General features: G+C 43.1%; 1 protein-coding gene across 1 annotated transcript in view; it reads left to right on the top strand.

Annotated features, from left to right (window-relative positions):
- LMTK2 (lemur tyrosine kinase 2) overlaps positions 1 to 18,392 on the top strand; it is a 75,700-nt gene that overhangs the window by 46,857 nt on the left and 10,451 nt on the right. The window contains exons 7-11 of the mRNA XM_044274469.1: positions 3,122 to 3,255; positions 12,238 to 12,322; positions 12,911 to 13,032; positions 14,123 to 14,272; positions 15,283 to 17,815. Of these exons, the coding sequence (XP_044130404.1) occupies positions 3,122 to 3,255; positions 12,238 to 12,322; positions 12,911 to 13,032; positions 14,123 to 14,272; positions 15,283 to 17,815 (3,024 nt within the window). The remainder of the gene's footprint in view (positions 1 to 3,121; positions 3,256 to 12,237; positions 12,323 to 12,910; positions 13,033 to 14,122; positions 14,273 to 15,282; positions 17,816 to 18,392) is intronic.

Here is an 18,392-nt window from a genome sequence, read left to right as displayed (position 1 = left end):
GAAGGCAGATGCAGCAAAAGTACTGAAAATGTTTTTATCCCCTGCCCGGCGCTTCTCCACACATGCTTGTAGTCAAGGGGGCAGCGGCCTCCTTGCCTCAAGTCACGGTAACAGCGCTCCTTCCCTGCCCCTTCACTGTGACTGACAGCGCTTATGCAGAGTTCGGCTGCCTTTGCCAAACAGCCGTCTGTCAGTTACAGCGAAGGGGCAGGGAAGGGGGCGCGGTTACCGATTCTTGAAGCAAGGAGGCCGCTGCCCCCTTGACTACAAGCATGTGTGGAGAAGCGCGCAGGGGATAAAACAACATTTTCAGTACTTTTGCTGCATCTGCCTTCAAGAAGAAAGGCATCAGAAACACGCTGCTGGCTACTGTCAGGTACTGCTGGCGGCTTGGGATGGTTTTGGGAGGCGACAGGTTCCCTTTGAAAATATGCTCAACATAAAGACTTAATTTGAACATTAGATCATTTTCCAGTGATAGATTTTCTTTAAGAAAAGAAGCCATGACACTAGTTTTCTCACCGCTTTAGGCCCCATGCGCACTTTTTTTTTTTTTTTTTTGCAGCCCTATTGAAAGGAATGTGTCCATGTGGTCATGTGCATGGGTCCTTATATTGATCTTGTATTGTACTATTCTGTGCTGGCATGACTTTTACAATCTGATCCTTAGAGGAGTGTGACTTTCTCTGACCACTTTTTGATTCACTTCTTGGCACTTAGTGACAAACTCTTCTCAATGGCAATAAGGTGTTTAGATTGAGCCCCACTGGGTACAGAGAGCGATGTCTGTAAAGCGCTGCATTAAAATCCTCTGTTCTGACTATATTATTCATATGCTGTTTGGTTTGTGAAGAGAGAAATTAAAAACGGCTAATCGTCCTTTTTATATTTTTAGGCAGTTGTATGCTGCCACCTAGTGGTACATAAGTGTAGTGTAAAATGTAATAACAAAAAAAACCTTACCTTTTTAAATGTCTCTGTGCTCCAGTGCAGCTGCTCTATTCCCAGTACCAGCTGGTCCCGCAGTGAAGATGTCATATCCATCATTCACATGGTATTTGAACATAACGACTTTGGATCGATGATTCGAAGCTCTATTCGCTCAACACTAGATGGCTGCCATTGATCAAATGAGCGGCACTTGATCGCTGTTGGCCCAGCGAGAACTGAAGTAGCGGGAATTTATAAAGAGTTTTTGGTTTATTTTATGTCGCTCAGTGCTCAATTTTTTATTGTTTTTTAAACTTTGAAAACCTTTTAACAAAAATAAAAAGGGGGGGAAATCAAAACGGCAAAACCAAAACTCGGATAATGCTGGAATCGCACGTTTGGTTTTAGATGCACATTCACAAAAATTACTGTATATGCCATACAGAAAAACGGAATGGAGACAAAAAATGGCACAACAGATCTGTGAAAAAATACTAAAGCCATACATATGTGATTTATTTTTTTATTTTTAGTGGACCCTATACGGAACTATTCATTTCAATGGGTCTGCAAAAAAAAAATAAAAAAATTACTCAGTGTGCATTCAGTTTCCCTATTTCCTTTCCGCAAAAAAATATAACCTGTCCTATTATTGTCTGCATTACGGACAAGGAAAGGACTGTTCTGTTAGGGGCCGGCTGTTCCTTTCTGCTAAATATTGAATGCACAAGGACATCATCCGTATTTTTTTGTGGATCAGTTTTTTTGCGGCCTACAAAATACATACAGCAGTGTGCATGAGGCCTAAGAGCCATGATGGCACAAGGAGTGTCCTGTCATCTGTTACCTATTATCAAGACTGGCTATTTCTGCTCTGGTCTGGATACCCCCTGCAGTTCCAGGCGCAGGCCTCCTCATAAATTAGGCGCATTCTCCGGCAGAGAAATCTACAGCATGTCTGAGCTTGCACCAGAAAACTGGCATAAATTAAGACAAATTGGTTGCATCTGTGGGAAGATGCGACAAAAAAAAAAAGTTGCATACACAGTTTGCAACTTTTTAACACCACTTTACAGGCAAATCTGAATGGCTAAATCTCCGTAATTCCTCTTTTTTCCTGAGGTGGCGCTGCTGAGAAATTACACTCCGACCGCCACCTTATATTTTATAGATTATCTCTGGGGCTCGCTGCAATAGACAATTCATCCGCTACAGATACATCCGCATCTGTGTCGGGCCTGATCTGGCACAAATACCGGCTACATGCAACAGTTTCCATCCAGCCGAAACCCTGCATTTATGCTGAAAAGCGTCCGGATCACCGCCAGAACCCATTATAGTCAATTGGGAGCCCACAGTGAACTGTACAATTTGGCAGTCCGCCGCCACATATGCAAACATACCCTTACCTTAAAACAAAAATGGATTCCAGAAAAGTGCTCTACCCCTTATTAGTTTTCACCCAATGTACAGAGAAGTTTGTGTGGATGTGCCTGGCTTATACAGTAGCAAGGGAATCCGCATAGTCCCCTGCTGACTGCAGCACACATGGACATCACTTATTTCGTGTTTGCCAAGCAGAAAGTATTGCAGTGACCCAAAGCAATCGATCACATTCTGCGTTTCATATTTATTTTATTTTTGGAGCAAGTAAGAAAATGATGGATGCGATTGCTTACCATGAGAAACGAATCCACTTTGCAGTAGTTTTTTTTTTTTTGCACGTGGCATAGGGTTTCTCCCATTAGAGGAACATTCAGTACATTACTACACAAGTATCTTGTGTGCTGCTCTGTAAGGGCACATCTTGCTGGAGCATGCCATGAAGCTGGAGTGCTGCTGGCCTCACGCTTCCAGATCCATGTCTTCCTCTGGTCTTCATGCCGTGATTTGCAGAATGCATTTGTCTGGTGAAAGCGCAAGGGTAAAAAAAAAAAAAAAAGATCCAAACGAACAGAACCTACAATTACCCATAAAAGGCAGCGTGCCCCGTGTGTGCGTTGGGGAAGAATTCTTATTTGAGACCTGAAACTTGATGAGTTGAAGACTATTAAGCCGTACAACTTTACTAATAATAACCTTGTTGACTGATTAGATCTAAGTAATGTATTTAGTTGCTGCTTTTTAAGCATCTCTGAAGTGCAATCAGCAGATGAACAAGCGGATGATGATATGTTGCTTTCTTTTGCAGGGTGACCTGAAGACCTATTTAAGTAACGAGAAGGGGAAACTGAATGGAGAGACAGAGATCGTGCTGCTCCAGCGCATGGCGTGTGAAATTGCTGCCGGCCTGGCCGTCATGCACAAACACAATTTTGTACACTGGTATGTTCTGTATTCACATTTTATATTGCTATGAGTCTTTGGATATTTATGCACGCTTTGGTGACCAAATTAAGTTTACTTGAAGAAAATGCTATGTTTTGACATCCAAGAAGCAACAAAGGTGAAGAATTTAAAGAAAGTTAGGCCTCATGCACACGACCGTGTTGTGTTTTGCGGTCCGCAAAACACGAATGGCGTCTGTGCGGCACGGACAGCCTTCAATATAAATGCCTATTCTTGTCCGCAAAGCGCGGACAAGAATAGGACATGTTGGTTTTTTTTTTGTTTTTTTTTTAACGGGGCCACGGAACGGAGCAACGGATGCACACATTGAAGTGAATGGGTCCGCATCAAGCCGCCAAAACATCGGCTCGGATGCGGACCCAAACTACGGCTGTGTGCATGAGGCCTTAATTAAAGGGCATCTGTCAGCAGATTTGTCCCTATGACACTGGCTGACCTGTTACATGTGCACTTGGCAGCTGAAGCCATCTGGGTTGGTCCCATGTTCATATGTGCCCGCATCGCTGAGAAAAATTATGACCGGTGAACAGTTTGGTTATTTTCCTTAGTTTCCTCTAAAAGATCTCCTAGAAATAACTGGCAGCATGGTAAATCAGTTTGCTCTATCACATCACTTTGGAATTAATTATTTCAGTATCTTGCAGTCAGGGCGCAGATACTTAATCTGTGGCCTGAGAAAGCACTTGTTGCCATTCTTTACAAATAGTTGACATATGACACTTGGTTTCGAGTGCAGTTTCTGACCTCCTAGTTTAAGTCGTCCCACATGCCGTCTAGACCATGCTCAGGGCGTCCTGTGCAAGGAACAGGGGCAGATTTGCGAAAAGTGACGTACTTTACACGGTTTAAGAATACGAATCACAGTCTTAATGAGACAAATTTACTATTCGGGTGCATGAATCGTTGTAAATGTGGAACATCTTAAATCCTGCACCACACTAGAATTGTCGGTGTGCCAAAAAGAATAACTATCTAGAGCCATGGATGTCACTCATGGCCCTCCAGATGTTGCAAAACTACAACTCCCATCATTCCCTGATGGCTGTAGTATGCCCAGGCATGATGGGAGTTGTAGTTTTGCAACAGCTGGAGGGCCACAAGTTTGACATCCCTGAGTTCTAGACTAAGTTGGCATAGTTTTACTCCAAAAATGCACCAAAATTTCAGCACTTTTTTAGTGCACAAGGGATCATTTAAGCTGCTCCCCCTTTCCATAGAAGCCATGCTCTCTTCTCATGAAGACAGGTCGCGGCAGACTAAGTAAAAAAAAAAAAGTTTGAAAAGTGTAAAATGGTTGGTAAATGTGATGCAAAGCATGAACGCACAGTTTTTTCATGCAAAACGTACCAAATAACTGGCACAATCTCAATAGTAAATCGGCCCCAGTGTGTTAGCTGGGAGCATATATTTTGTTTTTGGGTTGTTTGGCCTATACTCGAAGGCCTCATCCACCCGACCGAATGCATTAAGCAAAAAATACGGATGACGTCCATGTGCATTCCTTAGTTTGCGGAACGGAACAGCTGGCCCCCAATAGAACAGTCCTATTCTTCTCCGTAATGTGGTCAATAATAGGGCATGTTCTATTTTTTCACGTAACGGAAATATGGAAACGGAATGCACACGGAGTAACCCTTTGAAATGAAGGGCTCCATATATGGTCCGCAAAAAAACCCCAGAAAGGACGAGGAAAGAAAATGTTCATGTACATGAGGCCTAAGGATGTGATGACTAACCTCCGGCACTCCAGCTGTGCTAAAACTACAACTCCCAAGATGCCCCATTGCTTGGCTGTTCTCAGAACTTCATTGAAATGAATGGAGCATGCTGGGAGTCGTAGTTTCACCACAGCTGGCGTGCCGGAGGTTAGCCGCCACTGCTCTAATGTAAGACAGACTCCTGTGTTGTCCGTTTATCATGCTGTGGGTCTGCACTCCATTATCCGCACTCAGTGGGGCTGATTGGTGCGTTGCCACCCACCAGTTTTGACTTGGACTTTTCCCCTGGACATGATAGATGGATCTATCTCTAATTTTATTCATTCAGTCTTCTGAATGGCAGCATGGGGGAATTTTCTTTTTATCTAAATGCTGCATCAATATACTGTGGCCACATAGGGCACTGCTATATACCTTTGTGCACATGGAGCTATCATAAGGGCTTAAAAATAGAGACAGATCTGGGGGAAAAAAAATTTACATTTACTTTTTGCAAAATAAAAATAAAAAAATCACAAAACTAGTACATTTTTTCCATAGACTACATTCATATGAGTAGCATTCATAGACCTGGATGCCAGCACCTGGGACACATCCACTGCAGTGACCGGTCCTTTTACTGGCACATACGATTTAATGGATTTTAGTTTTCCGTGCGCCCCGTTCAGAGACGGCTCATTTTATCACAAAATACAAGCCCACAAGTCAAAGCAACATAATATGTGAGTCAAATAATCACTACTCACAGTTCCTTGGCTCACACAATCCCTTCAATTCTTTATTAACATCTTTCCATAAGAAAAGAGCACAGCTTATTATCTGATGGCCTCACAGAGAACACCAAGTTTTCCCCTCCCTCAGACAACATTTTGGAGGACGCCCCACAGGTTTAATTACGGTAGCATTGAGAGATGTTTATAAAGAATTGAAGGCGTCCAAAGGAACTGTGAGTGGCGATAGTTTGACTCGCTATTCTGTTCTATTTACTGATGAGAGGGTAGTCACCGCAGACCAGGCTCGGGCTATTCAGTTTCTCACCTCGCAGAAATGGTGTCATCTGCTATGTGCGTATTGATGAATAAACACTTTAGATTAGAGGCTCGTTTTACATTGATCTTCTTGAAATTGGATCTGACGGCTCAGCCGCGTGGGTGGCGTGTTCTGAATTCTGGCTGCCAGTGGCTTGTTGGGATCAAGGTGGATTTCCTTTCAGGTTGCATGTCGTAGTGTCCATTATATGCATGGTTTATTGCAGGGATCGGCAACCTTCAGCACTCTAGCTGCTGTGAAACTACAGATCCCAGCATGCACACGTACTTGTAATTCCCATAGAAGTGAAAGGATTCTGAGGTTGCTGATCCCTGGTTTATTGGGATTTATTCTACACAAATGCAAGCAAATTCTTTCACCTATTGGGTCAGCTATCCGATAATAACAGCCTGATGTCATTGTACTCTATGGTCTGTAGTAGAGATGAGCGAATGTTTCAAAAATTAGTTTCACCAGTTAGAATTTTTTTTTTTTATTCAGTTCGATACAAATATATTCACTGTGAATTTAGTTTAAAAAACTATTTCCTTGCTGCAGAGAGCCTTTATAGTGGTGGACACTGTGCCTTGCAGTAACACGCTGCTGTGGTAGTGAAATAATACTGCGAGTCCGTATGACACGCGTCACTCTTAGTATCACTGCACACATCACTTATTAGGGCAGTCTCGGGGGCAAAAACTGACCAAATAACTCAAGTATGAACTTGAAACAGAACCTGTTCTATAATTCGCTTATATAAGTAGAGCGCCCCCCCCCCCCCCCCCTGACAGAGTGGAGAGGGTGTCAGCAGTAAGTTTGTGTTGACATCACTGATTTTTTTTGACTTTTTTCTGATCTGTCAGAACAATAACCCACAAAAAACAGATCCTGTCTGTGGAGCATACGCCTTAACTCGGTCAGCATTTGGTCAGTAATCTATCAGTATTGCTAATGCCAAAAAAACAGGAGTGGGTCCATAACAGAGATGACTGAGTCAACCATACATGAACCGCTGGGTTGCTGGTCAAGGCACGACCGCTAGATGACATCGGGAGCTCAGGCCTCTCACTGCGACTCCTGCTGCCATACCCCCTTACTCTGCTGTGACCTGTGCCAGAAACATTTAGGCCTCTGCCCCTGCCCTGTGCAGGGCCTGGCACTTCTGTCTGACATACGGTTAGAATAAATAAATAAATGGGAAATTAAAACGCCCCAAAAAAGTCTAATTTTCTCACTTCACCACACAACGGCAAATACTTTTTTGTGCCACTAATACACGCCAAAAAGGGCTCTAGAACATATAACTGCACCGCTGATTGGCAAATATATTTTACTTTTGCCACTAATGCACAACAAAAAGGGCTGTAATTTTCGCACTTCACCAAACAATGAGCCCTTTTTCCCCACTTATAAAAGCCAAAAAATGCTTTAGAAACTATAACTGCACCGCACAAGGGCAAATAAGACGTAGAAATATTTCCTTGTAATAAACCCTGTTAATGGCTGTATCACACAGCACTTGCACCCTAATAACGGTTTGCAGGAATTACAGAGCTGTATAATGGCAATTTGGATCCCTAGTCAGTGCAGCAAGGTGTAATAGGATTGTTCCTGTTACCCAGGCTGTAACCTCCCCGACTGAACCCTGTTCTACATAAATACTGTGGAATGATTCCTCCCTATCCTTTCCCTACTCCTTGAATTATCTTTGTAAATAGGTTATTTTGAAGTCTTTCCTAGCACTGTCCCTAGCGCCTGCAGATGTCTCTCCCTGCAATAAGTACACTGGTAAATGTCAGAATCCAAGATGGCTGAGGCTATTTATAGGGCTGTGACATCACAGGGCTGGCTGCTGATTGGCTGCATGCATGGCATTATGGGTGATCCCGTGTTCCCAGAGTTCCTTTCTTTATGTTTGTACACGTGCAGCAGCCATTTCAAAAAACAAATTCAGATTTGGTGCGAATCGAATAAAATGTGAAATTTGGATCGAATTCAACTTCGTCAAATTCGATTTGCTCATCTCTAGTCTGTAGCTTGGGTCGCCTACAAGTCGCAGTGCTGTGGTGAAGGGGGGGACTTGCTTGACAATCGCACAAATTTCAGCAATTCTTATGATCCTTGCAAATCACCCGTGACTTCAAGGGAAACTGAGGCCACAGAAACATACCATGGCTTGCTGGAGACCAAGTGTCGCTGTGGAATCCTAACCTAAAAGCGGCTAAGTAGGTGAAAATGTGAGGTATGGAGTGTGCATCTGTTCACACCCTCCATCCTTTTCAGTCCCCACCAGATGGCAAGCAGGTTTAGTTCCAGCACAAGTTGAGTTTCTATTTATTGCCAATTAGTGATCTGATTTGGTATCCGCTCTTAATTTGGTGCAATTCCAAGATGAGATGTTGCACAAACTGTACCACGGCTTGTTACTGGGCACGTGTTTAAAATATACCATGCATGGGGTGTGATTTGGAGTCATTAGGGTACGGTCACACAAGGATTTCAACATGTATTCCAATGTTTCTAGTGGGAATTGCATTGCCATTCCTCATAGCTGAAACCACAGCGGGCGTTCACAAGCTTTCAAACCGGCACCAGAAATCCAAGCTTCAGCCTCTGATTTCTGCCACTGAATCCACAGCAAGTGCACGTTGGATTTTTCTGCCGTGTATTTAATAGCATGTGAACATACCCTGACTTTTCCTGGTCTTGTCATGTGCTATGACAGCTGACGTACACGTGAGAGGTGATAACTTGTGTTTACTTCCAGCAACAATATCCTGATGCTGTCTGAGTTACAGGCAAATCTCCAGCATCCGTGATTTTGTTGTTGGTGGTAAATGAATGCAGCCAGGCCGCCTCTCTGGACTCCCTCAACCCTCAGTCCAAACATAGTGAACCTGCCTCTCCCTTGGCTATCTCCTGTATGATTATGAAATGTGTCATAGAATCCATTGAATTATATAGACCAAGAGTTATATTGTACACTGGTGGGTAAGGCTGCTGCCTCTTCTCCCGACGGTCTGGGGTTCAATGCTCAGTACATACCTGTGCAATAATCTCTAACAGTTATTCAATACAATAGTGGGTAAAGCTGCCTCTTCTACTGAAGGGCTGGAGTTGGGTGCTCAGTACATACCTGTAAAATAATTTCTAACAGTCTATACACTAGTGGGTACGGCTGCTGCCTCTTCTACTGAAGATCTGGAGTTCACTGCTCAGTAAATGCATGTAAGATCATAGTTCTTCCATGCACTGGTGAATTATGTAGACCAGAATTCACTGCTTGTAAAGCTACCGGACCTGCTGCTAAAATACTACTACTTTAATCCTTTGAAAATCTTTGGCGTCAAGTGCAGTTGAGGCAAGCCTTATGGTGGCTATACACATTCGATCTATTGCAGCCAAATCTGCCAATTTTGGTGGGTTTGGCTCACCATCTAATGTACTTGGCATCTTCTCGACTTTCCCCCAACAGCGGATGTTTGGCAATATAGAAATCCGGCATGTTTGATTTCAGCTGCCCTATCTTTTTCTTCTTAGAGAGGGAGAAGCTGTTGCAGGGTGTCTGGCAGCAGCTTTCTTCCCTCTGACCATTCATTGCTTGCTAAGCGGGGCTTGAGTATGCATAGGAGGACTAGACTAACAAAAGGGGTCTGCTAAGCTTTTCTTAGTATAATATAAAGGGATATACATGCGCTACTTTTATGTTAGTAATACCCTACACCAGTGATGGCTAACCTCCGGCACTCCAGCTGTGGTGAAACTACTCCCAGCATGCTCCATTCATTTCTGTGGAGTTCTGAGAGCAGCCAAGCAAGTGTACATCTTGTGAGTTGTACTTTTACCACAGCTGGAGTGCCGGAGGTTAGCCATCACAGCCCTAGACTAAGGGCTCTTGTACGCAAACGTTTTTATTTTTTCTGTTCACGTTCCGTATACTGAACCATTCATTTCAATAGGTCCACAAAAAAAACCTGAATGTACTCCGTATGCATTCCGTTTTTCCGTTCAAAGATAGAACATATCCTATAGTTGCCCGCAAATCATGTTCCTTGGCTCCATTCAAGTCAATGGGGGCTGTAAAAAAATCAATAAAAAATGGAACGGATACAGAATGCATCCGTATGTCTTCTGTATCTGTTCCGTTTTTGCGGAACCATCTATTGAAAATGTTATGCCCAGCCCAATTTTTCTATGTAATTACTGTATATGACATGCTTCCGTTTGCGATCCGCAAAAGACACAAGCCAAACGGAACGGTGCAACGGAAACACTACTGAAACAAAAACGGATCAGTTTAAAATGAACCGCAAAACACAGAAAAAATGTTATGGTCGACTTGTGTACAAGAGGCCTAAGGTTACGTGCACACTAACGTATTTGGTGTCCGTTTCTTTTTTTTTTTGTGGATAGGATGCGGACCCATTGCGGACAGGACACCGTGCGCTGTCCATATCAGTATTTCCGTTCCATAGCCGCGCAAAAAAGAAAAAAATAGAACTTGTCCTATTGTCCATTTTGCAGACAAGGATAGGCATTGTTACAATTTTTTTTTTTTTGCAGACCACAAAATACATCGGTCGTGTGCATGAGGCCTAAGGCTGAGGTATTTGTGCTGCCTCCTGACCATGTAGCTCTGGCCCATCTATTCTGCTGCTCTCTCCTCTCACCCAAATATCCCTGTACTAATTGATTTGTACTAAAACGATTGCAGCAGATCCCTGGGGGTCCAAGCAGCAGAGCAGCCTGCCATAAGTTTATGCTTGGTAGGCCATTTTAACACAAACTGTTTTGGTGTTGTTTTTTTTTTTTTTTTTTTTTTTTAACCATGCTTTAGTGCAGTTTTACTAAACCTGCCTAAGAATTGGACATTATGGGGGTCATTTATTTAGACCAGTGTTTTATATGACTGTCTTAATAAACCCTATATCTGGTGGTGGATCCGCCGAAGTTATGAAGAGGTGCTGGCCTCTACATAACTTCAGCACATCCAACACTAGTCTTATTGTGAGACCGCTTTCTAGCTCGCTTACATGTAGACCAATTTCTACGCCCTAAAAAGGTGTAGAAAATGATCCGGCCCTTCCCCGCCACACCCACTTTTTTTAGGCCTGGCGTAAGCGGGGAAAAGTCTCCTAATATAGGTGTATTTAAGGATAATAAATGACCAGTTATCGAACTGGCTTTTTTTTCTTAGACATGCTTCTTCTGCAATATTGGTACATCTTAAGCCTCTGGCGTAGCACTTTGAGGATTGAGTCCTAGTATTCGGCGCTGCGGGGAGCGTGCCACTCATTTCCGTGGATGATTGAGGGAGATTTCTGCCTGGGAGATTTGGCCCTTGTCGGCTGCATCTCCCTGACCAACTGTGGCCCTCCTGAACTGACTGCATAATAGAGATTTATCTGATTGCAGATCTAATGTACTGTGCTTGCATGATGGAGTACAGTGCAATAGATTTGCGATCACATATGATTTAAGTGTACCATAAAACACTGTGATGCACCCAGTTTGGGTTAGGAGGGCGGAAGTTGGTCCGGAAGATGCAGCCGATACACGGTGTTTCCTGGTCCGACCGTGGTCATGGGAGACCTTTCCTCATATGCGCAGAAAGCTCTCAATCATGTGCAGGGGCGGAGGTAGGTATACCTGCAAGTCATGAATACACGGACTCCTTCCTTCGAGGGCGATGCCAGTATAGCTAGTATATGGTAAATTTCTCTAATATATTTTCTACCCACACAACCAAATCGGCGGCCCTTCCCGCTACCCTGCCTGAGGTGGTGACGGATTTCCTTTAAAAGTTGTGTCTAGAAGAGGGGACCAGTGCTTCGGGTCACTTGCTTTCATGAAGAGGTGATTGAACTGGCATTTCCTGCGTTTTTTTTTTTTTTACTGCAAAAATTTAAAAGGTTAAAGCTTGCACCTGAATGCACTACTGACCGCTCTGTGTGCTTTAGGTTTATCATGTCTAGAATATCCGGTGAGCAAATAATTTCTTAAAACTATTTACTTAAAATGTGGTACTGAAAGATGGAGAACTGCAGACCTATTGCCATCCAGTGTGATCCTGTGTGTTATTCAGACTGGCACAGAAATGACCTGATCATATATGTATACTGACCTCTGATATATTGGTCTATTTTTATTTATAGTTTTTTATTTATTTTCCCTTCATATCTGATGTATTCTGCGCTATCCTGTTTTTCAGTGATGTGGCCTTACGAAATTGCTTTGTGACATCTGACTTAACTGTAAAAATAGGAGACTACGGTATAGGATTCAGTCGGTATAAGGTATGTATACTGCATGTGTCTATTGCCTTTGGATTTCCTCTGCATTGCTATGATCCCATATTACATAGTAATACTATTACCAAAGCCTGAGTGTTTATACACTTTACGTATATTCGCGGCAAGTCATAAAGAAAGGGTCTCTAGGTGGTGCTGTATTTAGCGGCTATAATTGGGATTTTATGTAGTTTTAAATTTCGTCACTAGATGGCAGCAACACCTTTTTGGAATGTTCTAGCGACATCTCAAAAGCTTTAATCTATGGGCACCCGACTGCTGAGACCTCCACCAATTGCTAAAATGAGGATTGAGGGCTCACACGAAGCGCTGTCTCCTCTCTGCAGGAGATGATATCAATAGAAAGTATATGAATATCTACAGTTCCATATGTGGATTTAGTGCTGTGATTGGCCAGGTTAGGATGCTATGAATGAAGTGTGTGTTTATTCATGGCATCTGATCATTTTCTGGAAAGTGTCTGCCTCAAATGTATTATATGGGACATGATTATGTTTAAATAGTGGTATTTCATGTTACTTTTACTGTTTAACTTGAATTTTAGTTCTTCTTTTAATTTTTTTATTTTTATAGGAAGACTACATGGAGACCTCTGAAGAGAAGTTTGTCCCAGTAAGGTGGACAGCGCCAGAGTTGGTAACGTCATATCAAGAAAGAGTAATAGTTGCAGATCAGACCCGTGCCAGCAATATCTGGTATGTAACAAGTCGTGAAAGAAGCCTGTTACCTATTTATTAAAATAGCTTTTTGTTCAAGGGGTTGTGGGGAGTAGGGTGGTACAGCCCAATAAACTGACCACTGGACTCGTCTCATAAAGTGATAATTTTTTGATCGGGGGATCCAAGCGCTGACCAGGGGCTCAGAGGAACTGTATCGCTCAACCAACTGCAGTTCCTTGAATGGCCCGGAGCACTACTGCAGGGAAATTCTGTGAAGGGGCTGCAGCCCCTTTTTCAGGATCATCAGGGTACCACACTTTGGACCCTTACCAAGCATAAAGCATATGCCAATGAATGTAATATTTTGTGTTAATTCTACTTTCACACTTGCGGTAGCAGGGTTCGGCAGGCTGTTCCGGCGGGTGAACAGCCTGCCGGATCCGTGCTAACGCTAGCCCCCCATGCTGTGCTACAGTTTTTGTCCGGTCGCGCCTCTGCTTGTTTGCCGTGTTGCGGCCGTCCCGCCCCCATTGTAGTGAATGAGGCCGGAGCGGACTTCCGGCGGCACAGTGGGCTAGCGTTGGCACGAATATGGCAGGCTGTTGCCCCGCCGGAACAGCCTGCCGGACCCTGCTGCCGCCAGTGTGAGCTGTCAGCAGTGTACAGAGAATAGAGAGTTTTAAGCGCACCAGCGAATTGTGCGTTTTAGGGAAGTAAAAGTATAAGAAATATAAAATCAATTAATAAAGTATATTAGAAATAGATTTATTAAGGCATTTGGGACAACATATTAAAGATTGTAACAGAGGATTAGTTACTCTTTAAGTTAAGTGTTATCTGGGTTAGACTACCACTATGTAAAAAGTCCCTCATGATGTACAGGGGTCCATGCAGCTGCTGTAACTCAATCATCTGGAGGAGGAAGCAATTGCTATGTCCTTGTTACACGGCACCCATTGAAATCTTTAGACCCAGAATCATCGAGATGCACTCCTATCAGTTGCTGTGCACACTGGGTGGTCCTCACTGCTGGATCCCCGTTTGCCATGTTCGAATATATTAAGGGGTGTTGTTTAAAGCACACAGAATCTGACTGGTTTGCACTTTGCTTGTTTTTTCTACCTAGGTCTCTCGGTGTGACACTCTGGGAGCTCTTTGATGACTGTGCCACTCCTTATGCTGAACTTTCAGACAATGAAGTCTTAACTTATGTTATCAAAGAGAAAGAAGTTAAACTTCCTAAACCTCAACTTGAACAGCCATATGCAGACAGATGGTAACACACTTATTCTCATGAAGTAGCTCAATATTACTTTTTAGGAATCAATCGGGAATCAATTTCCATTTGCTTGAAGACACCATTATGCATGGAAATGACTAAAAGGAAAAAAAAAGCCAGTTTCATGGGGCAGGTTTGTAGCTGTATTACAGCTGTAACTCCCAGCCCAACTGTAGGTCTATCGACCAGAACTAGAGATCATGGATGCCATTTGTATCTATCGACCCACGATTATACTTGTGTTGGAGTACTTTCACACTAGCGTTATTCTTTTCCGGGGCTGAGTTCCGTCCTAGGGCTCTATACCGGAAAATAACTGATCAGTTTTATCCCCATGCATTCTGAATGGCGAGCAATCAGTTCAGGATGCATCAGGATGTCTTCAGTTCAGTCTTTTTGACTGTTCAGGACGGAGATAATACCGCAGAATGCTGTGGTTTTATCTTTGTCCAAAATTCCGGAACACTTGTCGGAATGCCGGTCCCCGAGTGTTCCGGAAAAATGGATCTGGCACTGCTATGTGCATGCTCAGACCGCAAAAAAATTTAAAAAATAAATGCCGGATTTATTTTACCGGATGACACCGGAGAGACAGATCCGCCATTTCAATGCATTTGTCATACGGATCAGGATCCTGATCCGTCTGACAAATGCCTTTTAGCTTGCATACGTTTTGACGGTGCCTGCCGGAATCATCTGCCGCAAGTTTGAAAGTACCCTTAAACTGGCCACACAATAAGGATTGGATACTTTAGTGTGGGTCCAGACGCAACAATGAATCAACCACAGATTTTACCATCTTTCCACAGCAAAACCTGCATGTATTGGCTCACAAATTTGTTCTGGCGTTTTTTTTCCCCTGCTAAAGAACTGCCATAAAAACGCTTACGTATAATTTCTTACCGCATAAATTTTTAGAGCATTTTCTCTATAGTGATGTGTTTTGTTTTTTTTGGGTGTTTTAAGTAATCTTTTTTTTGTTTTTGTTTTCCCCCTCCTCTTCTAAGGTTTGAAGTCTTGCAGTTCTGTTGGCTACCTCCAGACAAGAGACTGACGGCAGAAGAAGTGCACAGACTACTGACATACCTCCGGATGCAAAGCCAAAGGGAGACAGAAGCGGACTTTGAACAACGCTGGAATTCTCTTAAACCAAACACGAACAATCGGCAGCCTGCCGTGAATAACTTGGCATTTCCTATCTTGGATAACTTCAACGGCGATGAATTGGGCCGCGAACTGGACGAGGTTCTTACAGTGACTGAAACTAGCCAGGGGCTCAGCTTTGAGTACGTGTGGGAGGCAGCCAAAGAGGATCATTTTGAAGAGCACAGTCACTCAGACTCGGACACTGCAGTCAACTATAATAGCCTCTTCTTCCCTGTACCCGTAGATGTTTTTCAGAAGTCTGTGTTGGAATCGGAACAAGGCAAGCCGGGGCACCCTAGCAGAGAAGATACCTTTCCTATACCGGAGGTGCTTCCGGTTTTTGATTCCCACAATGCTTCTGTAGCTAACGATTATTACATCCGCTTGGAAGAGCAAGGTGAAAGCAGGTTAGACTTCGATAGCCGCAGCGGTCACAAAGAACGGAAGAATGAAAATCTACAGTTCATTGCTCTTACTGATCTTCGTTCTGCAGGAGCCAGTAAAAATAACAATTGCTCATCATCAGTATCCAATAAATCAAGTATTCCTGAATACCTTCATGTTTTCAATCGCCCAGATTTTCCACTCCAGAAACCTGAAGACCATGTTGAGCCATCAGACAATCGATCCATTGATGTGTCTTTTTCTGACTTTACAAAAAAAAGTTACGGACGGGTTGATCATGAATCGCCTGTGACTGATTTTTCAAAAAAGGGGGGGCAGCATCTTTTTGACCCAAATACTTTCCTCTTTGACAGTATTTCGGATACAAGTTTAGGCTTGGCCGAACTGGAAGAACTCTCGGACAATTTTTTCTTCTTGCAAGAGAAAAATCTATTGTCTGACCACCCCACTTCATTGCAGGGTAAGGTTGGGTCAAAGAACATTTTTGAAAATACTAGTAATTTGGACATTGAGCTCACACTGGCAGAACTCGATAATTCCTTCCTAAACTTCTCAAGTGAAGTGTTGACAGGCAAACAGGAAAATGCGCAAATAACTGACTTAGAAAAACCAGGTTTTGCTGCCCATGAGGATTTTCTGAAAGAATTATCAACGAACCCTCGACTTTCTGGAAAGGAACTTGAAAGCACAGCCGGAGGTGTCCTCTTAAATCAAGCTGAAGACGTCAAAATTCAACCCGACGAATCAAGACTTTCCATAGCAGATATGGAGAGTATTGATCTGTACAGATCCTTTGGTCATGTTAGCGCTGATAAGGTCCATGGTGATGTCACACATAATGATCAAGTCAGTCCTGAGCCTGTGCATGAACTTTCCACAATAGATGCTTTAAAATCTGGAGAACATGTCAACGGGGATCTTAATAGAAGTCCACTTCTTGTAAATACTTCTACTTCACTGGATTCAACCAGTCAAGACAGCTTGTTAGATTATAGTGTATCACACTGTTCGCAGTCCTTAGTACCATCTGTCGGGACTCCTGACTCTTTAGACTCTTTGGATGTTCAAAATATTTTAGAGGGCGACGAATCGCACAAATTCACACCATCTGACAAACCTGCTGATAGCGGCTACGAGACGGAGAACCTTGAGTCTCCAGAGTGGACCTCACATGCAAATGACTCGTCAAGCCATTCTGTTGCCAATTCAAAAGTGTCTTCCTTTGCAGCACCTGTCATCATAATATCAGAAGTAGACATAAATGATGAAGAACTCGATATTAAACTGCCAAAATCGATCAATGGCGGTAACAGTTCTTATCGAGACTCCGCTTATTTCTCTGACAACGATTCAGAGTCGGAAAAGAAGCTTGATGTGTCAGAAGTCAAAGCCATCGAAAATGAAGAAACAAGTTTACCATCAGAGAGCGACGCACTGGAAGAGACGACTAGACGCTTTCCTAGGAAGGTCCTGGTCCCGGATGAGCGGGCTTTGAATTCAGACCATTCTGAGCACATTTTACCAGTTTCACCAGCTGAAGACATCACATCTGAAAACGAAGAGGAGATTGTAAATCCATTTGGTCCTTCTGAAGTATTCTGCTCGGTGAACGCCATCAAAGGGCTGCCATTTTTGAGCCACAGTGAAGGACAGAAACTTAAAGAGCCCGATATGGAGGGGAAATACCTTGGAAAGCTTGATGCTTCTGGCCTGATTGACTTATCGGAGGATGGAATGGACGCGGATGAGGAGGATGAAAACAGTGATGATTCAGATGACGATATAAGAGCCTTTAACCTCCATAGCTTCAGCTCTGACAGTGATGACGACACAGTTCATCCAGTGCCTGTTGTGCACATGGAAAGAGACGATGGGAAAAACCTAAAAAGCCTCATTAAAGCGCGCAAACCTGCGGCAGGCAAGCAGGAGCGGAGAAGCAGGAAAGCGGTTTCCTTTTTTGATGATGTTACCATCTACCTATTTGATCAGGTACATTTCTTCCAGTTTTTTATTTTTTTATTTTTATGGTAAGCACCAGTTGTGTAGAAATGGCAAACTGGCCAGTATTACACTATGCCCATTATAACCAGCTTTCTCTTGAGTTTGAAATCTGCACACACAAATTTTACCCCATCTAAATTACCCATAGTTTAATATTTTAGCGTAATTTTAAACTTTTAATGAATTGTCATATTTTTTTTTTTTATATAATGGAAATAGGGTTTCATGATGTAAACAAGGGACATTGCTGATCAGCATCATGATGCCAGCCTTCAAGCTCGTAAAACTAGTTACTTATCTTTTCCACTTTCACACTGTTGGGCTCTTAGGCCACTTTCACTCAAGTGAGTTTTCCGTCTGAATGCAATACATGTAGTGAACACATTGCATACAGTCTGAATCCTGAGCCATTCGTTTCAATGGGTCTGTGCACATGAGTGCATCTTCTATATTGTGTTTTTCACACAGATCAGGCTCCATAGAAGTGAATGGGGCTGATGTGAAAAACCAGAAGGCATCCAGATGCAATGCGTTTTTCACTGATTGTTGCTAGGACATGCAGGTT

The sequence above is a fragment of the Bufo gargarizans genome, unplaced genomic scaffold (assembly GCF_014858855.1).
Source record: "Bufo gargarizans isolate SCDJY-AF-19 unplaced genomic scaffold, ASM1485885v1 original_scaffold_1772_pilon, whole genome shotgun sequence".
Classification (NCBI taxonomy): Eukaryota; Metazoa; Chordata; class Amphibia; order Anura; family Bufonidae; genus Bufo; species Bufo gargarizans.
The sequence above is the reverse complement of the archived record's forward strand: the minus strand, read 5'-3'. Positions and strand labels throughout refer to the sequence as shown.